General features: G+C 38.6%; 1 protein-coding gene across 1 annotated transcript; it reads left to right on the top strand.

Moving 5' to 3' along the window:
• Positions 1-1,232: 1,232 nt before the first annotated feature.
• sf3a1 (splicing factor 3a, subunit 1) lies at positions 1,233-23,710 on the top strand. Its single transcript, XM_052032473.1, has 16 exons — positions 1,233-1,561; positions 3,987-4,099; positions 4,192-4,384; positions 5,401-5,658; positions 5,958-6,032; positions 7,109-7,259; positions 10,110-10,306; positions 12,419-12,536; positions 13,927-14,112; positions 15,116-15,237; positions 15,818-16,060; positions 16,923-17,130; positions 17,890-18,038; positions 20,581-20,682; positions 22,028-22,099; positions 23,208-23,710. Exons 1-16 carry the CDS (start codon positions 1,511-1,513, stop codon positions 23,307-23,309), a joined length of 2,340 nt encoding a protein of 779 aa, XP_051888433.1. The 5' UTR covers positions 1,233-1,510; the 3' UTR covers positions 23,310-23,710.
• Positions 23,711-24,305: the final 595 nt, after the last annotated feature.

The raw sequence follows: 24,305 nt of genomic DNA, 5'->3' as shown, positions 1-24,305 counted from the left end.
ACAGAATATGATATAGAAATGAAAATAGCCAATTATTTATATATGTAAACAAACTATTGCTAGAGCTCTCTGTAAAATAACTTTTCAGCATAATTTTGTAATAGGACGCAAACAACTCTATCCTGAATTGAAAACAAATAAAATTAGCAGCTTAGTCATTTCTATGTCCTGTATTTCAATGATTCCTCTTTACAATTTTCTGGTGGAATGAGGCTAGAGCATCAGAACGAGCTGGTGCAGATATGATTGACGAAATGGCTCCCTATTCTGTAACTATTCTATAATTCTATGAGTAATTAAGAAAGGTAATTACATAAAGCTTCTACTCCTAGTTGGTATGCATTAACCTCCTGCTTTCAAGTGTTTGTGGGTGGAGGAGACTGAAGACAGATTTGCGATTGGCTGCAGTGCCATTATGATTAAATAAGGCGCACATCTTGAAAGGAAATAAATGGGATGGTGGGGGCTAAATTACATTCCTGATCTTCAATTTTCCTCAGCGGGGTGTCATTATACAGTAATATACTTCTGGCACCTGGAGTACCTGCAGCAGCCACCTCGAGGCACTGGAAAGATCCTACCACTAGGGTCTCCACAGAATCCTCCAACTTCGTTGGAAGGAGAAGTGAACCAACACAGGTGTTCTCTCCAAGGCCAAAATCACATTGTTCGCCAGCCTCCTGAAACAGACCTTGTATCCCGAGTTCCGCCACAGGAAGCGAACACCAGGGAAGAGGAAAAGATTCAAAAGGTGCGCTCAAAGCTTCCATGAAGGAATGCGACATCTTCACTGACTACTGGGGACCTCTGGCCCATGGCCGCCCAGAGTTGCACTGGAAGCGCACCGAGGCCTTGCGGACGGAGCAGAGGAGGCAGCCCCTGATCAGTGACTCGTCCTCCCGGGCCGCCAGGCTGCTGCTTCCCCTGTGAATGACCCTCATCAGCCAACCGAGGACCCACAAAACCAGAGGGACCGCGGGTCATCCTCGACCCCGAGGAACTACCCAAGAAGAAGAAAATTGTTCTCCCATCCAAATTAACGAAGCACTGGACTCTTCAACAGGCCACCATTCAATGATCATTACCCGCGGCCGACGGTTGCCTTCCTCCTTGGTGTTTAGGGCACGTTGTCATGGATGCACGCAGACACGTAATACGGGATGACGTATTCCCTGTGCGTGGAATCGTCGCACTGTCGTCGGGGTTGTACCATTGAAACCTGCATTCACTTCGAAAGGGTGGGGGTGAACCTCTCAAACCTCAGTCTGCAACAAAAGTAACATCGGAAGGAAAACACTCAAAATAAATTATAAAAATTAATGGCTCATATATCGATATTGGAGACACAGAGGTAACCAAGTGTGGCTGAAGAACTGTTTGTAGAATAAATTATCCCTCTTCATCCCCGTGTTGGGTCGCGGGTGGTGCGGTCGGCGGCCGCCATCTTGTTCCCGCGGGGGTCGGGGGTTGGCCGTTGACGTTGGTTTGTGGCCGTCCCGGAGCTTCGACGATGCCGGCCGGACCGGTGCAGGCGCTGCCTCCCCCTCAGCCCGAAAACCAGGTGCGTGTTTTAAATCAAAACCCCCCAAAACAGAATCATTGGACTTCAGCGCCGCTCACAGGCGAGTGCAAGGCCGAGGTGTGACCGGGCCCGGGCCCCCGCTGCTCCCGCGGCCTGAGGCCGGCAGGGACCCGGCGTTAAAGTAACGCGCAGAGGCAGCGGCCGGTTTAGCACAGCGGGGAGCTCAGTCAGTTCTGCAGCCCCAGTTGCGCGTTAGCATGGATGAGTTGGCCGAAGGGCCTGTTTCCGTGCTGTATTATTCCATGACAAACGCACTCGACGGTCGGACTCCGGTCAGCAAGGCTGAGGTCCTCCAGCGCTTTATGTGTTGCTGCAGATTCCAGCATCTGCAGTCTCCAGTTAGACACCTTGCGGTTCGCTAACTCCAGTTAGCATCTGCAGTCTCCTGTGTCTCCACAAATCCTGCATTTGTGGATTTGCATTTGGGTATCCCCTCTATCTTTCAGTTCAGATGAAGGATCTCGACCTGAAATGTCGACTGTCCATTTCTCTCCATAGATGCTGCCTGGCCTGCTGAGTTCCTCCGGCTTTTTGTGTGTTGCTCCAATTCCAGTATCTGCAGTCTCTTGTGTCTGCATTTGTATATTGCTGTGGACAAATCCATGGGCACTGAAGTAGAAGACCCATTATTAAAGGATAGGTTGTTTGGAAGATCTAAAGTTAAACGAATTACAAAATATCAAAAAACTAATTATGGTGGGAAGCTTTCTTCTGTACTGAACTCTTGTGTAGTTTCAGTGTCACTGGAGTGGATGTGGACAGGCCTTACAATGGAGAAGGAAGGAAATCTGGAGGACTTAAATCATATTGATACTAATCGTATTGTGGTAGAAGTAAAATGCTTGTGAACAGAGTATGCTACATTGAACGGGATAGAAAAATTTGCTGCTTCAACCAGAGGGATTGTTTGGGGCACTGACTTGTGGGAAGGGAGGAAGTAAGAGGCCAAACATTTGTATCTCCAGTGCTTCGACAGTAATGTGTGATAGGCAGAGGAGTGTTCTAGATGTTTTGGGAAATGGATTAGGGCGCCCTTTCAGAAATCTAAAGGGTACTGTGCGATCTGTTGGCCTTCCACTGTAAAGTGGTGGAAAAGGTAAAAGATGAAACAATGGACGTGGAACTCTCAGGGTGGAAGATAAGAGAAGGGGAGTCTTTTGTGGCTATGAGCTGAAGGGAGAAAGATGAAAGAGACATAGGGGAGAGGAATCCCCTTTTAAGGCAATCGAAAGAGATCAAGAACATTGGTACGATAAGTGGCATTATTAGAATGATTGCAATAGAGAACTTGGAAGAATGGATGGAGTTCTTCCCGGAAACACAGTTGAAAGAATCAAGATGGTTGAGAGCTGAATAGATTGTAGTCCTGTTATTAAACGGTTTTTCATTTGAGATGGAGGTAGACAAGAAAGGGGTAAATAGGAGAAGGGCGTTAGGAAGGTGGAAATTGAAGCAGTTAATGAAATTTTCCAAATCATTGTAAGGGTACAAATCGGCATTGATACAGTCATCAGTGGTGCAGAGAAAGGCCTTGGTTAGGATTGGATCAAAGAATACTCTATTATTAAATAAAAGACTGCATCATATCAAGGCTGAGTTGGACAGATTTTTGAACTTTGCATGGTTGATGATTATGGAGAGAAGGTAGGAAAGTTGAGTTGAAGCCAAGATCACATCAAAGCGATCCTAATGGAAGAGCTGGTCTGGAGGGATGTATGGCCCTTCCTCCCATTTCATCCTATGCTAGGCTGGTAGCAATTCATTCAAATTTCATTGTGACTGGTGTTAGTTACATTGTTATTTGAAAGAAATTACTGGTGACTGCTATTCACATAAGAGCTTGATTTATGCTTGTTGATTGTTTAATTGTGGTTAGGGTAAGATTGGAGACGAATTTTGTTTTATGATCACTGACCTGGAAAGAGTGGGACCTACTTTATACAATGCACACTATTACAATGTGGATTAGGCAGGTGTATGATATTCCAGAGCATTATTGATAATTGGGTACCTGGTCACTGGGGTACAGAAAGTTCTTAACAGTGCTCTAATTTGTCCATCTAACTGGGACAAACAAAGGAATGAATTTTTTAGTTGTGTTTTTTTAACTTCTGGCTAATTGGAATTCAGAAGTATCCCTAAACACCAAAGAGGAGTTTCTGCCAAGGGTTTAGAATATGTGTATTCTTTGAGGGAATTATATGTGTTTCAAATTGGCCAGCCACCTGTCGTGGGATTTCTGGTAGTTTGATTACCACAATCTTAAAACACAGTAGTGGATTTACGCAAAAGTATTTGGGTTAATTAAAAAATTTTTTGAAATATTGTTTTGTGTAAAGTGTGGAGCACAGCTAGATTACATAAATTCCAGAATGTATAATTACATTATATCTCTATTTTAAAGATACCAGAAGAAACAAAAGATGAAACCTCATCTTCCAAACCCATTGTTGGTATTATCTACCCTCCACCTGAGGTCAGGAACATTGTTGACAAAACTGCTAGTTTTGTAGCCAGGTAAGCAGTAAATTCAGTCAAATGTGTGCATGTATTTGCTGTAGTGCAATTATAGTCCAAGTTTAATGTGCATATTATTTTGTGTTGATTAGAAATGGCCCTGAATTTGAAGCCCGTATTCGTCAGAATGAAATAAACAATTCCAAGTTTAACTTCTTGAATCCAAATGATCCTTATCATGCATATTACCGACACAAAGTTAATGAATTCAAGGAGGGAAAAGGACAAGAACCTTCAGCTGCTATTCCAAAGGTTATGCAACAACAGCAGCAGCTGCCACAGAAGGCAAGTAATTTCACTGGCAAGAGGGAAATGCACAACTAATTTCTTAATATGTTAAAAATTAAGAAACGTTAAACAAAGACTGCAGTGGGAGTTATAGTTAGATTGTCCTCAATAGATGGTGTGAAGGTTTAGAAAGTATAAATGCAGAAGATATGCATGTAGTGAAGGCAGAGCAGTTTTAATGGAGGATTTTAAAACATGCATTTAGTGGAGGATTTTAACATTTAGATTGAGATAATCAGGAAAATGTCATCCTTGAAAATTACTGAATTTCTTGTATTCAGGAATGTTTTCTGGAGGATGCCTTTTCAAGGAAACTTAATATTGCTGCAGGAGTGGGGGTTATTACAGGGAAAAGTAACAGCATTAAGGAGTGATAAATGTTTTCATTTCATGGTTTTAAAAGGAGTGAGTGAGAATATTACTGAGGCCCTAACTGATTTTCCAAAATGTTTGTGATTGGAAAATTCAGTATGTCACTCCACTATTTAAGCAAGGTGAGAAGAGAAATCAAGGGATTTACAGACACATTAGTCTGTTGTCAGGAATTTATTAGAACCTGTAATTTAGGATGGGCTAGCTTAACATCTTGAACATTTGTAGTTGCTTTTGATGATCAAGCAGGATTTTTAGAACATGCATGTCAAATTTTTTTAATAGATTCTTTATATAGCGGTGAGGTGAACATTTAAGAAATGTTAGTTGATGTTATTTATATTGACTTAAAAGGTATTTGATAAAGTCTGTTATGATAGACTTGTCTAAAGTTGAAGCTTATAGAACTGAAGGCACATTATTCACTTGGTTAGGAAACTGGTTTGAGTGCAGGAGGCAGCGAGCAGGGATAATGATCAGGCACTCAGATTACCAGGAAGTGACTAGTGGTATCCTGCAGGAATCTGTTTGGAGGCCTTGCTTATTAAAAGCTTGGGTGAAGAGATAGAAGTCCACATATCCAAGTTTGCTGATGACACAAAGATAAGTGATTTGTTTTCTCTCCCATGAACATTAAACAGGTGCAAGCTCAAGTGATTCAGGAAACTATTATCCCTAAGGAACCCCCGCCTGAATTTGAATTTATTGCTGATCCCCCATCTATCTCAGCCTTCGACCTGGATGTCGTGAAACTGACTGCTCAATTTGTTGCACGAAATGGTCGACAGTTTTTGACTCAGCTGATGCAGAAAGAACAACGTAACTATCAGTTTGACTTTCTGCGGCCACAGCACAGTTTGTTCAACTATTTCACCAAACTAGTGGAGCAGTATACAAAGGTAAAAGTTAAAACGCAATTTGTTACATGTGAATGAAATCAAATACAGTGATCTAAGCCACAATAATAGATCTTGCTCTTCATGGGATTGACCTTTGAAATTCAGTGGTCATGATTTGAAGGGGATAGAGTTAAGTATTTACAATTATGCAGTCATTCTTGATAAGGGAAATAAGTTGTGCAGTAGCAAAGATGAAGGCTGAGTGGAGTTTGATAATGAATTGGTGAGTACAATAGTCGATTGGCAGCTGTCTCCTCCTGAACTAAATTGAGATGCCAGAGTTTTTTTTCTTTTAACAGATTTTAATACCTCCAAAGGGACTGCTTCAGAAATTGAAAAAGGAGGCAGAAAATCCTAAAGAAGTTTTGGATCAGGTGAGACATTAGTTTTTTTTGTGATAATATTTAACTAGCCACAATGATTGCTTAAATATTTGAAGCATCTGTTATATCTATAATCAATTATAAGGTAAAAGTAGCTCAAATTATTCCTTTTGGGAGATCAATATCACTTTTATTGGCTTTGTGAAATTTAATACATTGTAAAAGGTTTGAAAATTAGTCTTATTCAGGACCCAGACAGTAGTCCCCAGGCTCTTTCTCATCTACACATTGCCCTTTGTGATTTAATGAGAGATGAAGCAAAGCAATAGAAGCAGACCATTTGTTCTCTCAAATCTGTTCTAGCGTTCAATTAGACCTTGGTTGATCTGTATCTTCTTTTCACCTACCTAACCTTTGTTTCATTTTGTTTAAACCCTGGATTTTGAAATTTTAATTGATCTAGTCTCGGCAACTTTATTTGGAATGTATATTCTAGATTTCTGCCACCTCTTACGTAAAGAACTGCTTTCTGGCTTTTCTTGTAAGCAGGCAAGTTCAAATTTGAAGATTTCTAATTTACTTCTTTTTCTGGATTTCCTCACCGGAGGATATAATTTCTATCCACCTAACTAATCCAAATTTTAATCTGAAATATCTAAATGAGATCACCCAATAATTTTCTATACTCCAGAGAACAGAATGCTGATCTCCAATGATTCGCAACTATCTTGGCCTTTACACTATTCTCAGGACTGCTGCACCCTCTCCTGAATCAACATGTATTTCCTGAAGTACTTTGTACTTGTTCTAGTCAAAACAAATGAGCAGAAGGTCCTGCCATAGAAGAAGGCCTTGCTGTTGAGTTTCAACATGGCACTTTGCAGTAATCTCTCACTAGGGGATGTATGATTGCAATTTATCATTCACCAGATCAGCTTCTTCCTGAATGTTTGTGATAATTAGTTCAGTCACTCCACTATCTCTTAGCTCCCAACCCCCTGCCCCTCCACCAATAACCTATGTGTTACGTATGAAATGAATTTTTTCTTGCGGAACAGAAGTCTTTTCACTGGAATGGAAGGCCAAGTCTTTCAGTTGTGCCTGAATTTCTGTTTTTCATGACATAGGTGAGATACCGAGTTGAATGGGCCAAATTTCAGGAGCGTGAAAGGAGGAAGGAGGAGGAAGAACGGGAAAGGGAGAGAGTAGCTTATGCACAGATTGACTGGCATGACTTTGTGGTGGTGGAAACTGTTGACTTTCAGCCAAATGAGCAAGGTAAACATTAATACTATACTTTAGATTGTCATTTGATTTTTGCATTTAAACACAACTGAATTCTAAAATTACCAAATTTTCACTATATAATCACTGCATTTCCAACATCCTGACTTGTATATCATGCTTAAAGTTGCTTTGATTTTGCATTAAATTGGTTTGAAAGATCAATTTAAAAAAAATAACAATTTAGGTTCTAGACATTTGTTTTGAGCATTTTAATACAAACTGTTCTAAGCAGCGATAATTTGAAAAAGTTGCCTTTTTCAAAAAGTGTAATTATTTATTTAACTTTTAGGTTGTATGAAAGTTGCCCAAAGTTACTAAATTTCAGTACACTCTATGTATAATTGGGATTAGAAAGAATCATTGTCTAAAACAAACATTTTCAAATGTTCAGTTTGAATTCCATTAAGTCTGATTCATCTTCATTCAACCAAAAAGCCACTTAAGCTTCATATGCAATCTTGGAGAGTATAGACCTTAGAAAACTTTTGAGATAAAAGTCAGCCTTTTAGAGCTGAGGTGAATAATATTTTTTATTAATCAGAGGTTTGTAAATCTGGAATTCTTTTCCAGAGAATTGTGGATGTTTGATTGTTGAATGTTTTGAAGACAGATCGATAGATTTTTGGACACTAAAATAATTGAGGGATGTAGAGATTGGGTGGGAAATTAATTTGAGATAAAAATAAGTCATGATATTTTAAATGGCAAAGCGGGCTTATGAGGCCCTATGGCTTACACTTTCTATATCTTGTGTTCAACTTTCAGTGTCCTTATTTTTAGTAAAACGATTGGTCTTTCATCAAAGTCTTTTCTCCAGTACAGCTTTTGTTTTTAATCCTTCCAAGGATGTAAGCCAATGTACGAAAGACTTAATTATCCATTGACAAATCTGTCTTGGACACATGAAGCTCTCCTGGGTTTTGCTATTCTGTTGAAACCATCCATGACCCTCTGATCACCTTAGGGGACTTGAAGCAGAATCTTTTTGTGTATCACTAAATAACTTTTTAATCCACTCATACCCAGTTTCTAACCTCACCGCTGTCAAGATGAGTAATCCGTGGAAAGATGGAAACTATTCCCTCCTTTGCTTAGGCCATATTTTCCTCGGTTCTCTATATATCCCAACTCTATCACCTTTCTAATTAATCATCATTTTCAATGCCCACTCTAACGTTTGCTTATCCATAAATTCGATCCACACTTTATTCCATTGCCACTCACCACCATCCCTCAACCCACATACTAGCTTATGTTGCAAATGACTTCTTTTCCATTTCACAACTGCTGACACTGGTCTTCATTCTCATTATTCGTGAAAAACTAATTTCTTTGCTCTAACTTCATTAACAATTGCTCACCTTTCTTCCTTCTCCTGAGATCTAAGATCCCTAAGTGTGATATCCGTGATGCATGTTTATCATACGCATTTGTGCTCATGTTTCCCATGGCTTCCTGTTGAGTCTGCTCAATCAGCTTTCCTTCCCTCCTACGTTCATGCAAATATCCTGACCAAAGTTGTTGAATGTTGTTCACTGTGATCATTAGGCATTATAGCAGCTAGATTTGTTTGTGACCTTCAATGCAGTCAATGAGTTGCATTCTCCATTATTGTCCAGATTAATGCATTAACACTTGCTTGGTTCCACTCTTGCCCAGTTGAGCTTGACCTCCTAGAAATGTTTTCTCTTGCATCACCACCTCAGGAGTCCATCAAATGTATTTTTGTGTCCTTTATTATTCTTCATTGATACTTTGATACTTTCCCAGGCGTGGAATCAGCTTCCTTATACGTTAGTGATATTCAACTCTATGACTCCATCAACCTTCTCAATGCTATAATGATCTCTGTGCTATCAGGTTGCTCTTCTGGCATCCAGTCCTGGATGAGCATTGATTTCTTTCAATTAAACATTGGGATGACACAATTAGATAATCTTCAGCCCAGTATAAACTCCAGTCCTCACCTTATCTATTGTTTTATAAGTAGATTATTTGTACACCCAAATTCTGTTCCCTGCTTCTGACATTCTGAATATCCTGACTCTTTTCACTAATTTCAATTTAGAACTTAAGTAAACATCCACACTTTCTTCCTATGACCTTCCTTAAAACCCACACGTTCAATTAAATGTTGCCTCCATTCCTTGAAAAATTCAAACTTTTCTTCACTTCTAAAGATTTTTCTTCACTTCTTGATTTTTTCCCTCACAGTGTGTCAAATAAATACAGAAATTGTTATACTCCATGAAAATCACTGAAAATATTGCAATTGCCACTATAATTCTGGAGAAAACAAGTTTATTTTATTGGAGCAGCTGTCTGTGTTTAGTTTGAATTGACTCAGCCTGAGTTTAAGGTAGTTGATTGTATGTTCAAATGGTGGGTGATGTCTTGTGGGCATAATCTACATTGATGTCACCTTAGTATGTATTATGTATTGTTCTTCAACTCCCATGGCCTTGCTGGTAATGCCCACATCTCATGAGTCAGTAAGATAGATGTTAAACTGCTAGTTCTTTATGTTAGAAGGTCTGTGACAATATTCAATGGATAATAAGAGGACTGGCATTTGTTCTCTCAACAAAATTTGCCCTGATCTTGATAAATTTGTCAACCTACTATAAAATGCAGTAATTCTTTTTAAATTTGATCATCAAGTTCCATTCTCCTGAAATTCTCTCCTGTAGCCAATTGATAGAACAGCAATTTCTGCTCTGAAGCAAATACAATAATCTGAGATGGGCCTTTTTGTTGTGTGTGAGAGAGAGAGAGAGGGGGGCCATTGAGGAAGTAGGGAAACAATAGGTATGTAATAATAATTAACCTTTCTACTTAAAGGGCATTTCCCTCCACCAACTACCCCAGAAGAACTTGGAGCTCGTATTTTGATGCAGGAGAGATATGAGAAGTTTGGTGAGAGTGAGGAGGTTGAAATGGAAGTTGAATCTGATGATGAAGTTGAGGAAACGGAGGAGAAACCAGAAGAAGCTCCAACACAGTTAGATCAAGATACACAAGTACAAGATATGGATGAGGTATGCTACTAAAATTGATCATGTTTGATCATCTAAGAAAGGGATGCTATCAAGTTAGCCAACAGTGTTAAGGTCCACTTATGGAATAACTGATCTAATTAACTGTTGAAAATCTGATTGATTACAGCATATGGAAATTGTATAGTATGCAAAACTTAATATTTGTTGGTGAAGCAGGAAAAAAAAATTGGTAGCCTAATTGGAATCTAATTTAGTTCACTCTGGTGAAACAAAATGTATTGTGTGGTGGAATACTAAATGGCAGTGTTCAACTCCTGTTCACTTAAGGTATTAGCAGGTTACAATAGACACTATCTTTGTTTAAAATTATGACAAGTGAGCCAGGAAGATTATTGCATTTTGGAAATAAGTCTTCATGAAACCTGGAATTATTACTGAATATTACAAAATTGGAAAAACTGTGATAAGCTTTATTTATACAATTTAAAAACATATTTCAAAAGATGCTCTGCTTCAGCAGTATCTTGTGGCAAAGCATGGCTTGCTTCCACTCTAGTTCTGAGGATTCTGATCTGACTGAGACCAAAGTGGGACACGAGGTGCTTGATGGGGCTAGTGGTGAGGTGGTGTGCTCCTCCTGTTTAAGCCAGGCGTTTTAGTACTCCTGCTGAAGGGATCCAAGTTTCCAAGAGCCATAACAATTGCCCCTTCTCCATTTTGAGTTGGTTGTGGGCCAGGGATTTCAAAATTGGAATCAGGTTTATTATCACTGACATATGTCGTGAAATTTGTTGTTCTGTGGCAGCAGTACAGTGCAAAATGTAAAAATTACCACAAGTTACAAAAATAAATAAATAGTGCAAAAGAGGAATAATGAGGTAATGTTCATGGACCAGTCAGAAATCTGATGGCAGAAAAGAAGCTGTTTCTGAATCACTGAGTGTGGGTCTTCAGGCCCCTGTACCTCCTCCCTGATGGTAATAATATGAAGACGGCATGTCCTTAATGGTGAGGGTCCTTAATGATGGATGCCACCATCTTGAGGCGCCGCCTCTTAAGGATGTCCTCCATGGTGGGGAGTGTTGTACCTGTGATGGAGCGGGATGAGTCTACCTCTGCAGCCTCTTGCGATCATACGCATTGGAGCCTCCATATCAGGCGGTGGTGCAACCAGTCAGAATGCTCTCCACCGTATATCTGTAGAAATTTACAAGAGTCTTTGGTGACATACCAAATCTCTTCAAACTCCTAATGAAGTAGAGCTGCTGGTGTGCCGTCTTCATGATTGTATCAATGTGTTGGGTCCAAGATAGATTCTGTGAGATGTTGACACCCAGAAACTTGAAGCTGCTCACCCTTTCCACTGCTGACCCCGCCATGAGGACTGGTGTGTGTTCTCCTGACTTCCCCTTCCTGAAGTCCATTGGTCTTGCTGACGTTGAGTGCGAGGCTGTTGTTGCGACACCACTCAACTAGCCGATCTATCTCACTCCTGTACGCCTCTTTGTCACCATCTGAGATTCTGCCAACAACAGTGGTGTCATTGGTGAATTAATAGATTGCGTTTGAGCTGTGCCTAGTCACACAATCATGACTATAGAGAGAGTAGAGCAGGTGGCTATGCACACATCCTTGAGGTACACCTGTGTTGATTGTCAGCAAGGAGGAGATGTTACTAACGATCCACACTGACTGTGGTCTCCCGATAAGGAAGTCGAGGTTCCAGTTGCAGAGGGAGGTACAGAGGTCCAGGTTTTGTAGCTCGTTGATTAGTACTGAGTGGATGATGATGGGGTTTGCACTTTTGCAAGGAGGCTTTGAGAACTTTAAATCATTTCCTCTGCCCACCTTGCAATCTCTGACAGTGACAAGCTCAGTAGAGTATTTCTGGATTTTAGTGTCAGGGAAAAGATGGCTCATCATGGTTTGTGCATGTGAAACATCATATAGTATGCGCTTCTGTTTAGACAAAGGTAGAGAAGCAGTGGGGAAGTACTGCTATCATGTGGGTCATCCAGATTCAGAATGGTGTTCGTAGAGATGGAGGAGCTGTAAGCCTTCAAAACAGAACATTAATCGTGGTGAAAACTGCAAACATTTTATTTCTGTGAAATTTTTTTACAATTTTATATCTGTAAATATTTCCCTTAGGGATCAGATGAAGAAGATGAAAATCAGAAAGTGCCACCACCTCCTGATAATCCAATGCCTCCACCTCTTCCTCCTACTCCAGATCAGGTTATCATTAGGAAGGACTATGATCCAAAAGGTGAGTTTGCAAACAGGAGAAAAAGTTTTAAGTTGCATGGGTCTAAAATGTATTGATCCATCTGAAATGGTTTCAATCACTAGAGTGTACTAGTAGCTTGGAAGGAATTAAGGGAGTGGAACGTAGGACACAATTTATTTGTCCTACAAAACTGTCCATTTTTCTGAATTAGTTTGGAGTATAGTTGTGTTTCCATTCTAAAGCTAGGATTTAAATTAGTCTTTATTCTGCCAACTTGATAACCGTAAATGCCAATTTATGCTGTGGCTGTGTAATTTTATGCCTTTTCCCCATATACCTTTCATGGAAGCATACAACTAAAAAAGGGAAATTGGTAGTCATCGAGACTTATCAAAATGCACGGAAGGAATATGAAAACCCAGAAACAATCACTTACAGGGAGTTAATTGATCCTGTACAACGCAAACCACAGTCATAACGTCACTGAACTAGATCAAACAAAAGGTTGTTAAATAGGAGTCATTGGTTTGTGTTTTTATGATCTGTATCCTTATTTTAGTACTCAATTTTTTTCAAAAATAGTATAACTTTCTTCCACTGCCAATTCTGGTCCATCTTTCTTGGATTCCTATGGCTATCCCCATTCTAGAAAAGGTAGATTTTGTATGAACAGGCAACACAATGTGTAACCTTGGTTTATTACACCTTTGTTTTGAACCAGAAGATAATGAGTTCAAGCATTATTACAAAACTTGCTTTCATAAGTAAGTATTCAATGGAAATTGTTTCCCAGCCATAAGAATAGCCCTAGATTTGCCCTTTTGGACATGTGCACCAAATTTGATAAGAGAATGCCTTGCATACATAGTGTTGGTAAATGCACTTCATTTGTATACTTAACAAATATCTATTTTTATTTAGATGCAAGAAAAGAATTGCAAAAAAATTCTAATTAGCCTCGTATGAATAGTGATTATTACATTAGGCATTGCTAATCTTGGCTAATTCTTCAGAGAAGGAGTGTTGCACTATCTCCTGCTTTATTTCTGGGTTCCCAAATGTATATGAAGATGTGCACTGGGGCACTGTTGGGGGAGAGGAGGGATTTCTCCCAGTATGCTAACCAATATTTATGAAACTAATCACCATTATCAGGAAAAACAGACCATTTATCTCATTACTGTTGGTTTCTACCATTTTAAAACACATTTATTTTCAGTACTTGAGAAATGTTGGTGCAACACTACAGATCAACTATGTTCAGTGGGATTTATGTCAGAGGCAGGCCAGAACACACCCATGGCGGATTTCTTTTCTTAAAAGAGACTTACTTTATTGTGAACATGTATTTTAAGTTTCTTTCACTAAATTACTGTGTAGGTTGGATATAGAGTAAATATGTTTATTTTCTTACCTTGGATTCATTTAGCTTCTAAACCAGTGGCTGGTACGCCTGCACCTGATGAATATCTCATTTCCCCGATCACCGGAGAAAAGATTCCAGCTAGCAAAATGCAAGAGCACATGCGAATTGGGCTGTTGGATCCACGTTGGTTGGAGCAGCGTGAACGTTCCATTAGAGAGAAACAGAGTGAAGATGAAGTATATGCTCCAGGTGAGTATGAGTAGTGATGACATGGGGAACACTGGTAATATTGGTATTTTGTTAACATCAGAAAAGATTTGTCTTTATTTTGGGGCGGGGGGGTGGTGGGGGGAATGGGGGGGAATCCTTCCCCTTGTTCACACTTGCACCTGAGACAACTTATCCAGTCTATTGAAATAAAATTAACGTGTACAGTCATGGATACAAGTCAAGTTTTTCCTTTTGATCCTGTTGTATCACCCTGTTTGTGAGCACTCCGGTTTAAACTGGCCCAAGTTTCTGCCAATGTGGCTGTGTAAGCAGGCTGTGAGGTTATTCTGGTCCTGACCACCTCACAATATCACTATTGCTGTCAAGCCCAATTTGCCAGGGGGTCACGGGAACTTTGAACTTTCATTTAATTCTCAAAGATGATGTATCTGCTGAATAACCCTAAGTATTTTTTACAATTTCAACGTTTGTTGCCTCTTGTGCTGTGATCTACCGTGCTTTAAACCAGTTACTGGCAGCATAGTAACATGTTTTGTGTAGACTGATGCGAGGTCATTATCTATCTATTTACTTATTTGTTAATGGGAGACCTAATGACATGGAAGGGGGCCATTTGGCCCATCGGGTTCATATCAGCTTCCAACAAAATAATCTTGTCTGTCTTAATCCTTTTATTTCCTTGTAACCGCGCAACTTATTCTCTCTCATGTCCACAATTTCCCTTTTGATTCTTTTGTCACTTGCCTGCACCAAGGGGTAATTTACAAAAGCAATTTAACTGACCAACACGTCTTGAGTTCAGGCAAAACACATGCATTCACAGCAAACACATGTTAACTCCACACATCCAAGTTCAGAATCAAAACCGGATCCCTGTAACTAAAGTAGTAGCCCTAACTGCTGATCTGCCCTTACAGATAAACAGTGACATCTTTCTGTGAGCTTCCAGTCCCATAAATATTATTTAGAATTAGGAAAGAATACCCAATCATCTTTTGATCTGAGCTGTTTTGTTCAACAGGTCTGGATATTGAAAGTAGCTTGAAGCAGCTGGCTGAACGACGTACTGATATCTTTGGTGTGGAAGAAACTGCTATCGGGAAGAAGATTGGTGAAGAAGAAATACAGAAACCCGAAGAGAAGGTATGAATACCCATTACTGTGCAAATTTTAGATAAATTATTCACTGCTTAAATTGTATTTTGGAGCAGATTTCCTCTTGCTTATTAATACTGCAATTTCACAACAGTAATCGTGAACTTTTCCTTGCATAATCTCCACAGAAATAAACACTTAACACTAATATAAATTCACTTGATGACTCTTTTCCCTCACAAGAATACTAAGGGAAATGAGTAGCAATATTGTAATTGAATGTCTTTTCCAGTTTGTAGGAAAGGCATATTGTATTTAAAGTAGTTGGTAATGTAAATTAAACTATAGAAAATGCTGTGACAGTACAGAGAACAGATAATGTATAAAGTTTGCTTGATTGATCTGCAAACTCATGTAGAAATCAAACAGTAATTGTCAATTGCCTTAGTTAAAGGAGGCAGAAATATTAATTTATGTGGATACATTAATAGGAGTGACTTGGTATAAAATTATTCTACTCTGAAGTGATTTTGCAGTATTTGTGGACCTGCTTTCTTTGGCTATGACCTTAAAAATATATAAACCAGCCAGAAAACTTGGCTTATATTTGTTCTTTCTTGTGGCAAAGGTTACTTGGGATGGGCATTCTGGTAGCATGGCACGTACACAACAAGCTGCACAAGCCAACATCACGCTGCAAGAACAGATTGAAGCTATCCACAAGGCCAAAGGATTGGTTCCAGAGGATGATACCAAGGAGAAAATTGGACCCAGCAAACCTGCTGATTTACCACAACCCCCACCACTTTCATCTGCCACAAATTCTTCAATGAATGCTCCTCCAGTCACATCAATGCCCAGACCACCTTCTGTAAGTCTGGCATATATTTTGAAAATGTTTGCATGTTGTTTACAGTTACGTTGAGGTGCTCAGGATTGTGAGAACCAATAAGGCACATAAAAATATTGTTGCATCACTAATGTGAAACTCCTCTGCATAGTTGGGGGTTCCACATATAGCAAAATAGCCACAGCCCTGGTATTTATTAGTAGTTGTAATTTTGGTATTAAATAAATAGTTCAGTACTACCGTCCCATCTGCCTTGTTGTGGTTTCTAATATAGGACTATTTCTGATTCATATTTCTGTTTTGGTACTGCATGTGCTTAGCAAATGAACCACATGATGCAGTTTAACCAAACTAAGACGTCACTGATTTCCTTCATCAGCAGCTGGAGAAGAAAAATATTATTTAAGACACCATACAGGAGACTATCACGAGCACAAAATGTTTTGCCATTTATTGAAAATCTTCTACTCATATAATCTCAATCTGTAAGAAAATGTGGCAGTTATATAATTTGACTTTAACAGCATGGCTAGACGTTAGGTTTACCTGGGTGTATAATAGTATATTTGATCTTGTGTGACTACACAAAGCAAAATCAAGATTGAGATTAGATGGTGTAGTTTTATCAGAGCATCCAAAGGTACTTTGGACCCTGTTGTAATGTTCATGCTTATTTTTCATTTGACATGTTTTTATTATTTGTATTCAAATAAAAAGTATTAGAAGTGCTTCTGTACCATTACTGGCAGGATGTGATTGCACCATGACCAGTCCATTAAGAGCATACAGAAGCTGAAAATGGAAAAGCTTGGTACCAAAGTATTTTATTTTGTAGACAGTAAGGGAAAGTACAATTATGTTGTTTGTTTTTTTTATTATTCAGATGCCACCCCCTGTGCGGAATATTATGTCATCAATGCCTGTTCTCCCCAGGCCACCAATGTCTCCTGTTATCCGTTTAGCGCCAGGACCTGTTTTATCAGCTCCCATGCCACCAATGATTCCTGGACCACGGATTAATGTAGTACCTATGCCTTCTTCGGCTCCACCGGTTTTGACTCCTCGACCACCACCAATGGTGGTACCGTCCGGTAAAGTTATTTAGAAGATTGTACCATCTTCAGTTTAAATCCATTTTGACATTTATGAATATGAATCTAAAACTCTCTTTGATTATCAACCAGCACTTGAAAAATGGGTCAATATGAGGAACTTCACATTATCAGTTAGATGTGTATCTGACATAAAATTATACTCCTCCTTCTATATAGGTTGAGAATTGTGATAAGGAAATAGGAAGAGTTTTTGTTTGGTCCCAAGCAGCAGCAAGGGAAATTAACTAGTAAACATGTTTCTTTTGTTTTAAGAGAGGAACACCTTTCAATCTGCTGTAAGGTATGGGGATAGTAGAAATAGGGGGAATGGTTGGTGGGGTGGGAAGGTGGTAGGGGTAGAAGAAAGAATTGACTTGTAAGTTTAGAGGTAGGGGCTTGATCATATTATCCAGGTTAGCATGTGTAACACTGGAATGCTGGATTGTCTCAGAACAGGCAATACCAGGGCCCGGACTGTGTCTCTGATGGATATAAAAGAATCACGGGAACTACTTGGTGTTCTGCCCATCAACATTTTACATTTCAACCAACTCTACCGAAACCACTCTCTAAACCATGGGTTGCAGATAAGATATTGATTTCCAACCCACCCCCCCCCCACCTCCCTCACATAAAAATTCACAAGGAAAGATGTTACCTATTGATTTTTAACACTTTTTGAACATTAGAGAAAGAATTATGGTTTAAAATAAGAATTTTGAAGTTCTAACGTGATTCTTTCACTTTGATGTACAGCCTTTGTACCTGCACCTCCAACAGTTCCTGCCCCAATCCCTTCTTCACTTCCACGACCCCCTCCACCGCTGGATGATGAACCAGCAACGAAAAAGATGAAAAGTGAGGATAACCTTATCCCAGAGGAAGAATTTCTACGAAGAAGCAAGGTATGTAGTACCACTGCTTAAAGGTGAAGCCCAATGTCCTTAAATTTGAAGTTAACATTATTTGGACAACAACTATGAACAGTGATGTATCAGACCGTTGCTTAGTCATTTGTGTTTAAATGAATCTCCACTGATATTTCAGTAAATATTTATGTTTTATCTGTTGCATAATTATCTGAAAATGTCATTTGAATTTTAAATTAAACTTAGTTTTGAGGATTTTTTAAAGACTGATAGCATAGTGCTAGATTTGACAAGTGCTAATTGATTACTCCTTTTAACCCAATGCTTGGGGGGTAGGGGGTGTCCCCTTAGCATTGTCTCAAGTGTTGGCCTGGAGGTCTCCCTCAACCCTGTCCTAATGTTGACCTAGGTGCCCTGCAGTGTCCTGATGCTGCCTCTGAAATGCTGGTTACTGGAGTGCACAATTTTGATAACTGGACTTTTACTGTATTTTTTTTTGTTAATTGAACATGCATTAGTGTATTAGACTAATCAAATGTAAATGAATTTCATTTGCCTTGTTTTAAAAAAAGTGATAAAACTGTACAGTCCAAAAGGAGGGAATTCAGCTCATTATGATTTTGGTGATGATTATTTCATGGAGCAATCTAACATTAATCTCCTTTGATCTTTTTACACCATGGCACCCATCTAAACCTCCATTCCTTGTCCTTCCTGTACTCACCCAATTTTTTTTTAAGATGCAATGACCTGTACTTCAACAAAGCATAACCAGAGAATCAACAACAATTACCCCTTCCCAGTCCCTCATGTTTTTTTAACCTTTTTTTCTGGTGCTCCATAAGTATCTGTCCTTGGCCCATTTCTATTTCTCATCCATGTCCAATCCCTTCAGCTGCATCATCTAAAGAGATGGTGTTAGTTTTCCTATGTGCACTGATGGTGCCCAGCTCTTTTCTGTTATCAGCTATTGACCTCTTTTCTGTCTCTAAATTGTCAGGCTGCTTAACCAGCACCCAATACAAGGTGAGCAGAACATTTCTGTAACTAGATATTTGGAAAATTAATCATGTCATCTTTGGTCCCTGTCACAAGCTCCATTCCCTAGGCACCACTCCAAATCTCTGTTCCTGGCAACTGTCTAAAACTGAACCAGGCTGTAGATGCTGTAAATTTAAAATATTAAAAAAAACAGCAATTACTGGAAATGCTCTTGTCTGGCAGCATCTGTGGACAGAGAAGCACAATTAGCCTTTTGGGTTGATCACCTTTCATCAGATGGAGTCCTGGCCAGTTTCCTCCTTGTTCTACTCTTCATGAATCTGGGATGATTGAAAACTCTGCTACCTTTTCAACCCAGAGCAAATCCTGTTCATTTAGACCCCAGTCAAGCGATATCTTGTTCTTAAAATATTCACCCTTATTTTCAATCCTTCCAAGGTTTTACTTCTCCCTGCCTGTGTAACCTCCTGTAATGTTCAACATATTTTGGTCTATTTATCTCCTCTGAAAATAACTATTCCACCTATAGCAGATACAACATCACCAAATCAGAATCAGGTCTATTATCATTGACATATGTCATGAAATTTGTTGTTTTGCAGCAGCAGTACAGTGCAAAACATAAAAATTACTATAGGTTGCATAAATAAATAGTGCAAAAGAGGAATAATGAGGTAGTGTTCATGGGTTCATGGACCGTTCAGAAATCTGACGGCAGAGGGGAAGAAGCTGTTCCTAAAATGTTGAGTGTGGGTCTTCAGGCTCCTGTACCACCACCTCGATAGTAGTAATATGAAGAGGGCACGTCCTGGATGGTGAGCATCCTTAATGAATCTATAAATCTATGGCCTGCCAAAACTCTAAACTTGAATTCCTTTCATACACTTGCTGCCTGTCTACTTTTTTCTCCTAAAATATGTCTCTCTAGTTAACATTTTGCCCTAATATTTCCTAACGACTTTGTGGAATTCTCTACCCTGGGTGTTATGGAAGTGAGATTATTTAACAATTTTTTAAAGATCAAGGAATTGAGAATTATGGGGAACTGGCAAAGAAAAGGAGATGAGGCCTGGAGCAGATCAGCCGTGATTATATTGAATGAGGGGGCAGGCTTGAGGAGCTGAGTGGGCCAACTCTTGCTTCTATGTTCTCAATATCATGAAAGATTCTATCTAAATATAAGTTTTTGGTCATTTATATATTTGAGCCCTGAGGCGTCTGTCCCATCTATGTCCTTATGTACTCTCATTTTCAGACGTTTTACCTACAATAATACTTAGGTTTTTGGATCTTAACAGTAGCATTATAATGTACTAAGTACTGCACCATATGAATATGGTTTTATTAACAGAAGATAAACTTCTTAATCAAGATGTTTCCATGTTTAATCTAACAATTATGGAGATCACATTATACAACTGTTACTGTTGTCACTGTTTTGAATTAGATGAAAAGCTGTAGGAGTGTGAAACAGATCCACATGAGAAAGTAGTTCTCTTTCTGATACATGCAATGTAAATTTTTATTTAAGAAAGTTAGTTGTAGCTCCAACTCTGTCCCCTTGTTTTTCTTTCAGGGCCCAGTCACAGTCAAGATACAGGTACCTAACATGCAGGATAAGTCGGAATGGAAGCTGAATGGCCAGGTCCTTGTTTTCACTCTCCCTCTAACAGATCAGGTATGGATTTACTGTGGAAAAATGGGGGAATGCATTAACTGTAATATGGGTTATAATGCTAGCAAAATAATGAAAATTTTAATATTTTGCAATCACCACCTCTTGGTTTTATGCATTGCCATAATCACCTCCACCATCATCCAATACCTCATTTTAATCCAGTTATCCCAAACGCCTCGACTCTTCATATACTACCAAGTTCAAAGGAGCGGTATCAGTGGTGCACTGCTTTTCTGTAGGAAAGCTCAGATTAATAGGCAAAAAAGGATCTGACAGCCATTTGCTTGAATGTAGAAGTCTCAAGTTCCTAGCGAACTCCTTATTGCTGACACTGACTTTGCGATGATATTGGACTCCTTATGGAGTCCAGCAGCAGATGCCAATCTTTAGCTTCCCAGCAGATGCACTGGGAAATCTGCCTGCTGAACCTGGGCCACTTTAGATGTAGCATTCATTTCAATGAAAATGAAAGGCTCCCAGGGAGATGGGCAAGCTTTAGATAATTTATCTTTGAATGAAATAAATTAAAATATTTAATTGTTAATTTGGATGTATTTGAATGTCTTTAAACAGAATTGTATAATGATTATGACAGTAGAGACTCCATAACAAGTCTATGTTGACTCCAGTAATACCTCACTCCCATTCCTCCACTCTTTTCCCCATGGCCTGCCTATCCCATCACACTTGGAATCGATGCTATCAAAAAATTTGTCCACTATTCTATGAATACAATGAAAAATTAAAAGAGCATTTCTTCATATCTCACCGAAAATTTTAAATCTGTGTCCCTGGTCCGTTATCCATCTGTTAATTGGGACAAGTTCCTTTTACTAAAAGTTTACTACAAGTTCCTTTTACTAATCATGTACTTCTACACTCTATCTTTGCTTCAAGGAGAACACCTCAGCATCTCCATTTTCATCTACAGCTAAATAATTTTAACTGATGCATGTTTTAAAAATTTTTCATGATTTTTGTTTTTTTATATATCAGAGAGATTCCCAGACATTGTCTTTTTGATGGCCATTCAGGCTGGGGGCATAGGTTTACTGGCTGTCAAAGCAGTTTCAAGCATATGGCTTGCTATTTTTAGCAGGAAACACTGCAAAGCCTAACTGCAAGAATGTGAGTGGCGACTACAGGTTGCTTACCGTTTACCATGATTGAACTATTTCACGGGCTGCATTTTCAACATTCTTTGCGGATAAAGGAGTTTCTTCCTAAACTCTTATAGGATTGTGGTTCATTTTCCAAAATAGATTTCAATAATTATTTACCTAAAGTTGCAGTATTTTGTTTTGACTTGTAATTGCAAGTGTTGAAATAATTTTTCATTTTTCAGGTGTCTGTTGTCAAGGTGAAAATCCACGAGGCTACAGGAATGCCAGCTGGTAAACAGAAACTTCAATATGAGGTAGGTATTGCATTTGCTGTCATTAGACTGTGGAACTACCTACTAGTTCTGGAGTCTGTACTTGTTTGGCTAAACACAGAGATATGTATATTGCTATCACTGATGGGCTGTTTCTCCCCAGATTATGTTATTGAAGTCCTTGATTGCAGAAATGTTTTTGATTCATTGAATTGATGAGAATGTCAACTATGCAAACTCACTCGTAAAGATCATCAAAATAAAAAAAAGCATAGCCTGTTGAATGTGGTGCATGTGAACAACGTGTCTGATACTGAAAAGATAATTTAATAATTGGAGTCTAACTCCCTCAACTTTTTCAGTTTTTAAAAAAAATTTCATTTTATATTTTCTAAATTTGCTTATTTTCATCTTCTATGTTAATTTTATGTACCCCCAAGAAATTAAAAATCCATATTTCACTCTGTTCAAAAGTGGGAGTTTTTTGTTTCTTGAATGTGAAAATTCATCAATACTAATGAATGACATAATGTTGCTGGGCACTGTTAATCCTCCATAGCTGAGTTATCACAAAGATCACTAGGTTCTGTGAGCAACTTTGGTTGAGGTTAGCAGCAAGTGCAATCACTTTGCTGCTAACTACTTAATCCATAGTTGGATCTTTGGGCAATGAACAGTGAAATTGCCTGTCTGTGAGCATGTGAGCCTAGAGTGCAGAATTACTCTTATTAAGTTGATACATGATGCACAATACCTGGATTTCTGTGCCCACGGTTAAGGTTTTTATGTGATTCCACATTCTTAAGGTGATCAGTTTTTGCTGTTACCACTGTATTTCTAGCTCTGGTTTTCCACTTTTTCTGCAAATAATGCTTAGTGCTGCTATTAAGTGAGTTCATCAGAAGATTATAAGTTACTCATCTTCTCAATTGGGGAAAGTAACAAAATTTCAATTGAACAGAAAATGCTGGAAACACTTAGGACTGTGACCTGAAATATTAAATGTTTTCACAGATGCAGACCAACCTGTTGAGTGTTTCCTGCATTTTGTGTTTTTGTTTCTGATTTCTATTATCTGCAGTTTTTTTTTCTATTTTCATTTCCAATTTGTTAAATTCTGTCTAAAGTCTAACTTATCTTTTTGTCTTAGGGCATCTTTATTAAAGATTCTAACTCTCTGGCCTATTATAATGTGACCAGTGGTTCAGTTATCCACCTTGCCTTCAAAGAACGTGGAGGTCGAAAGAAGTAGCATGTTGCTGCAAGTTATTACCATCTTTCTACACATACAATATATGGGAATTTGAATCCAAGCTATCTATTCTTAAAATACAGAAAATTAAAAATGTTAACTTGATTAACAGGCAATTCATATGCAGCTTCTTTGTTTAGAAAATGAAACTGTAGCAGAAATAATAAAGAACTCAAGTTTTTAAATTTTGAATGTTATGTTACATGTGGTTTCTTCAGTATGATAGCCTGTGATCTGAAGGTCTGAAAAGATGTGGTGATTAAACTAAATTTTGGTTGGAATTCTGGTGTAACTCCATTCACAAAGCCTCTATTGGTTAAGTTATCTTCCCTGTTCCTGTGAGATTATTGCATTGTGTTTAGCTCTGAATATTTTTAATAAAATGATATTGGTTCTTGTGACTCTGATTATAATTTGTGAAAACAATTTTAAAATTCTGCTTTTCTTCATTGTACTCAAGTACATGTTACTTCATCCAGTCCATGATCCCAGTGCCTTTCTGCTGTGAAACCTAATTGTTCAGAAATGCTTTTGGAGCTTTTTCCTTGACCTCTCACTGAAGCTTCCACATTTTGAATATGAATTTTGTGTCATCAGTCCTAAAATCACCTTTTAGTTCTATATCCCATAATTCTGCAGCTTAAGGTAATTACATATATTGCTCTATGGTCACTTGGTTGCTTTCTTTATATACAAAGTTTTAATTTTTAATTTAATTTTTTAAATTTTTACTCATTATTTCACCCATTCTGCAGTTTAAGGCAATTAATTACATTCCAGTCTTCCTTTATATCACAGAATAGCTTCAAGTGACAGTTTTATTTGACTAATATAAAATACACCCATCCCTCATTGTTAGTGGATTTATTTGCAGTTTCAACTTTTCACAACAGCATCTTTGGAACACGGGGGAAAAATATGATTCCCATTATCAGTCATTGTACAAATATAGTGATTACTTTCCAGACCACTTGTGTCAAATGGCTCCCTTCTCTC

Source organism: Pristis pectinata, chromosome 17 (genome assembly GCF_009764475.1).
Source record: "Pristis pectinata isolate sPriPec2 chromosome 17, sPriPec2.1.pri, whole genome shotgun sequence".
Classification (NCBI taxonomy): Eukaryota; Metazoa; Chordata; class Chondrichthyes; order Rhinopristiformes; family Pristidae; genus Pristis; species Pristis pectinata.
The sequence above is the reverse complement of the archived record's forward strand: the minus strand, read 5'-3'. Positions and strand labels throughout refer to the sequence as shown.

Bases quoted from the DNA above. Each gene is read 5' to 3' on its own strand.
- sf3a1 (XM_052032473.1), top strand. From the start codon at position 1,511: ATGCCGGCCGGACCGGTGCAGGCGCTGCCTCCCCCTCAGCCCGAAAAC. The intron at 5,659-5,957 runs GTAAAAGTTAAA...TTCTTTTAACAG, and splicing joins TAGTGGAGCAGTATACAAAG to ATTTTAATACCTCCAAAGGG. The intron at 10,307-12,418 runs GTATGCTACTAA...TATTTCCCTTAG, and splicing joins AAGTACAAGATATGGATGAG to GGATCAGATGAAGAAGATGA.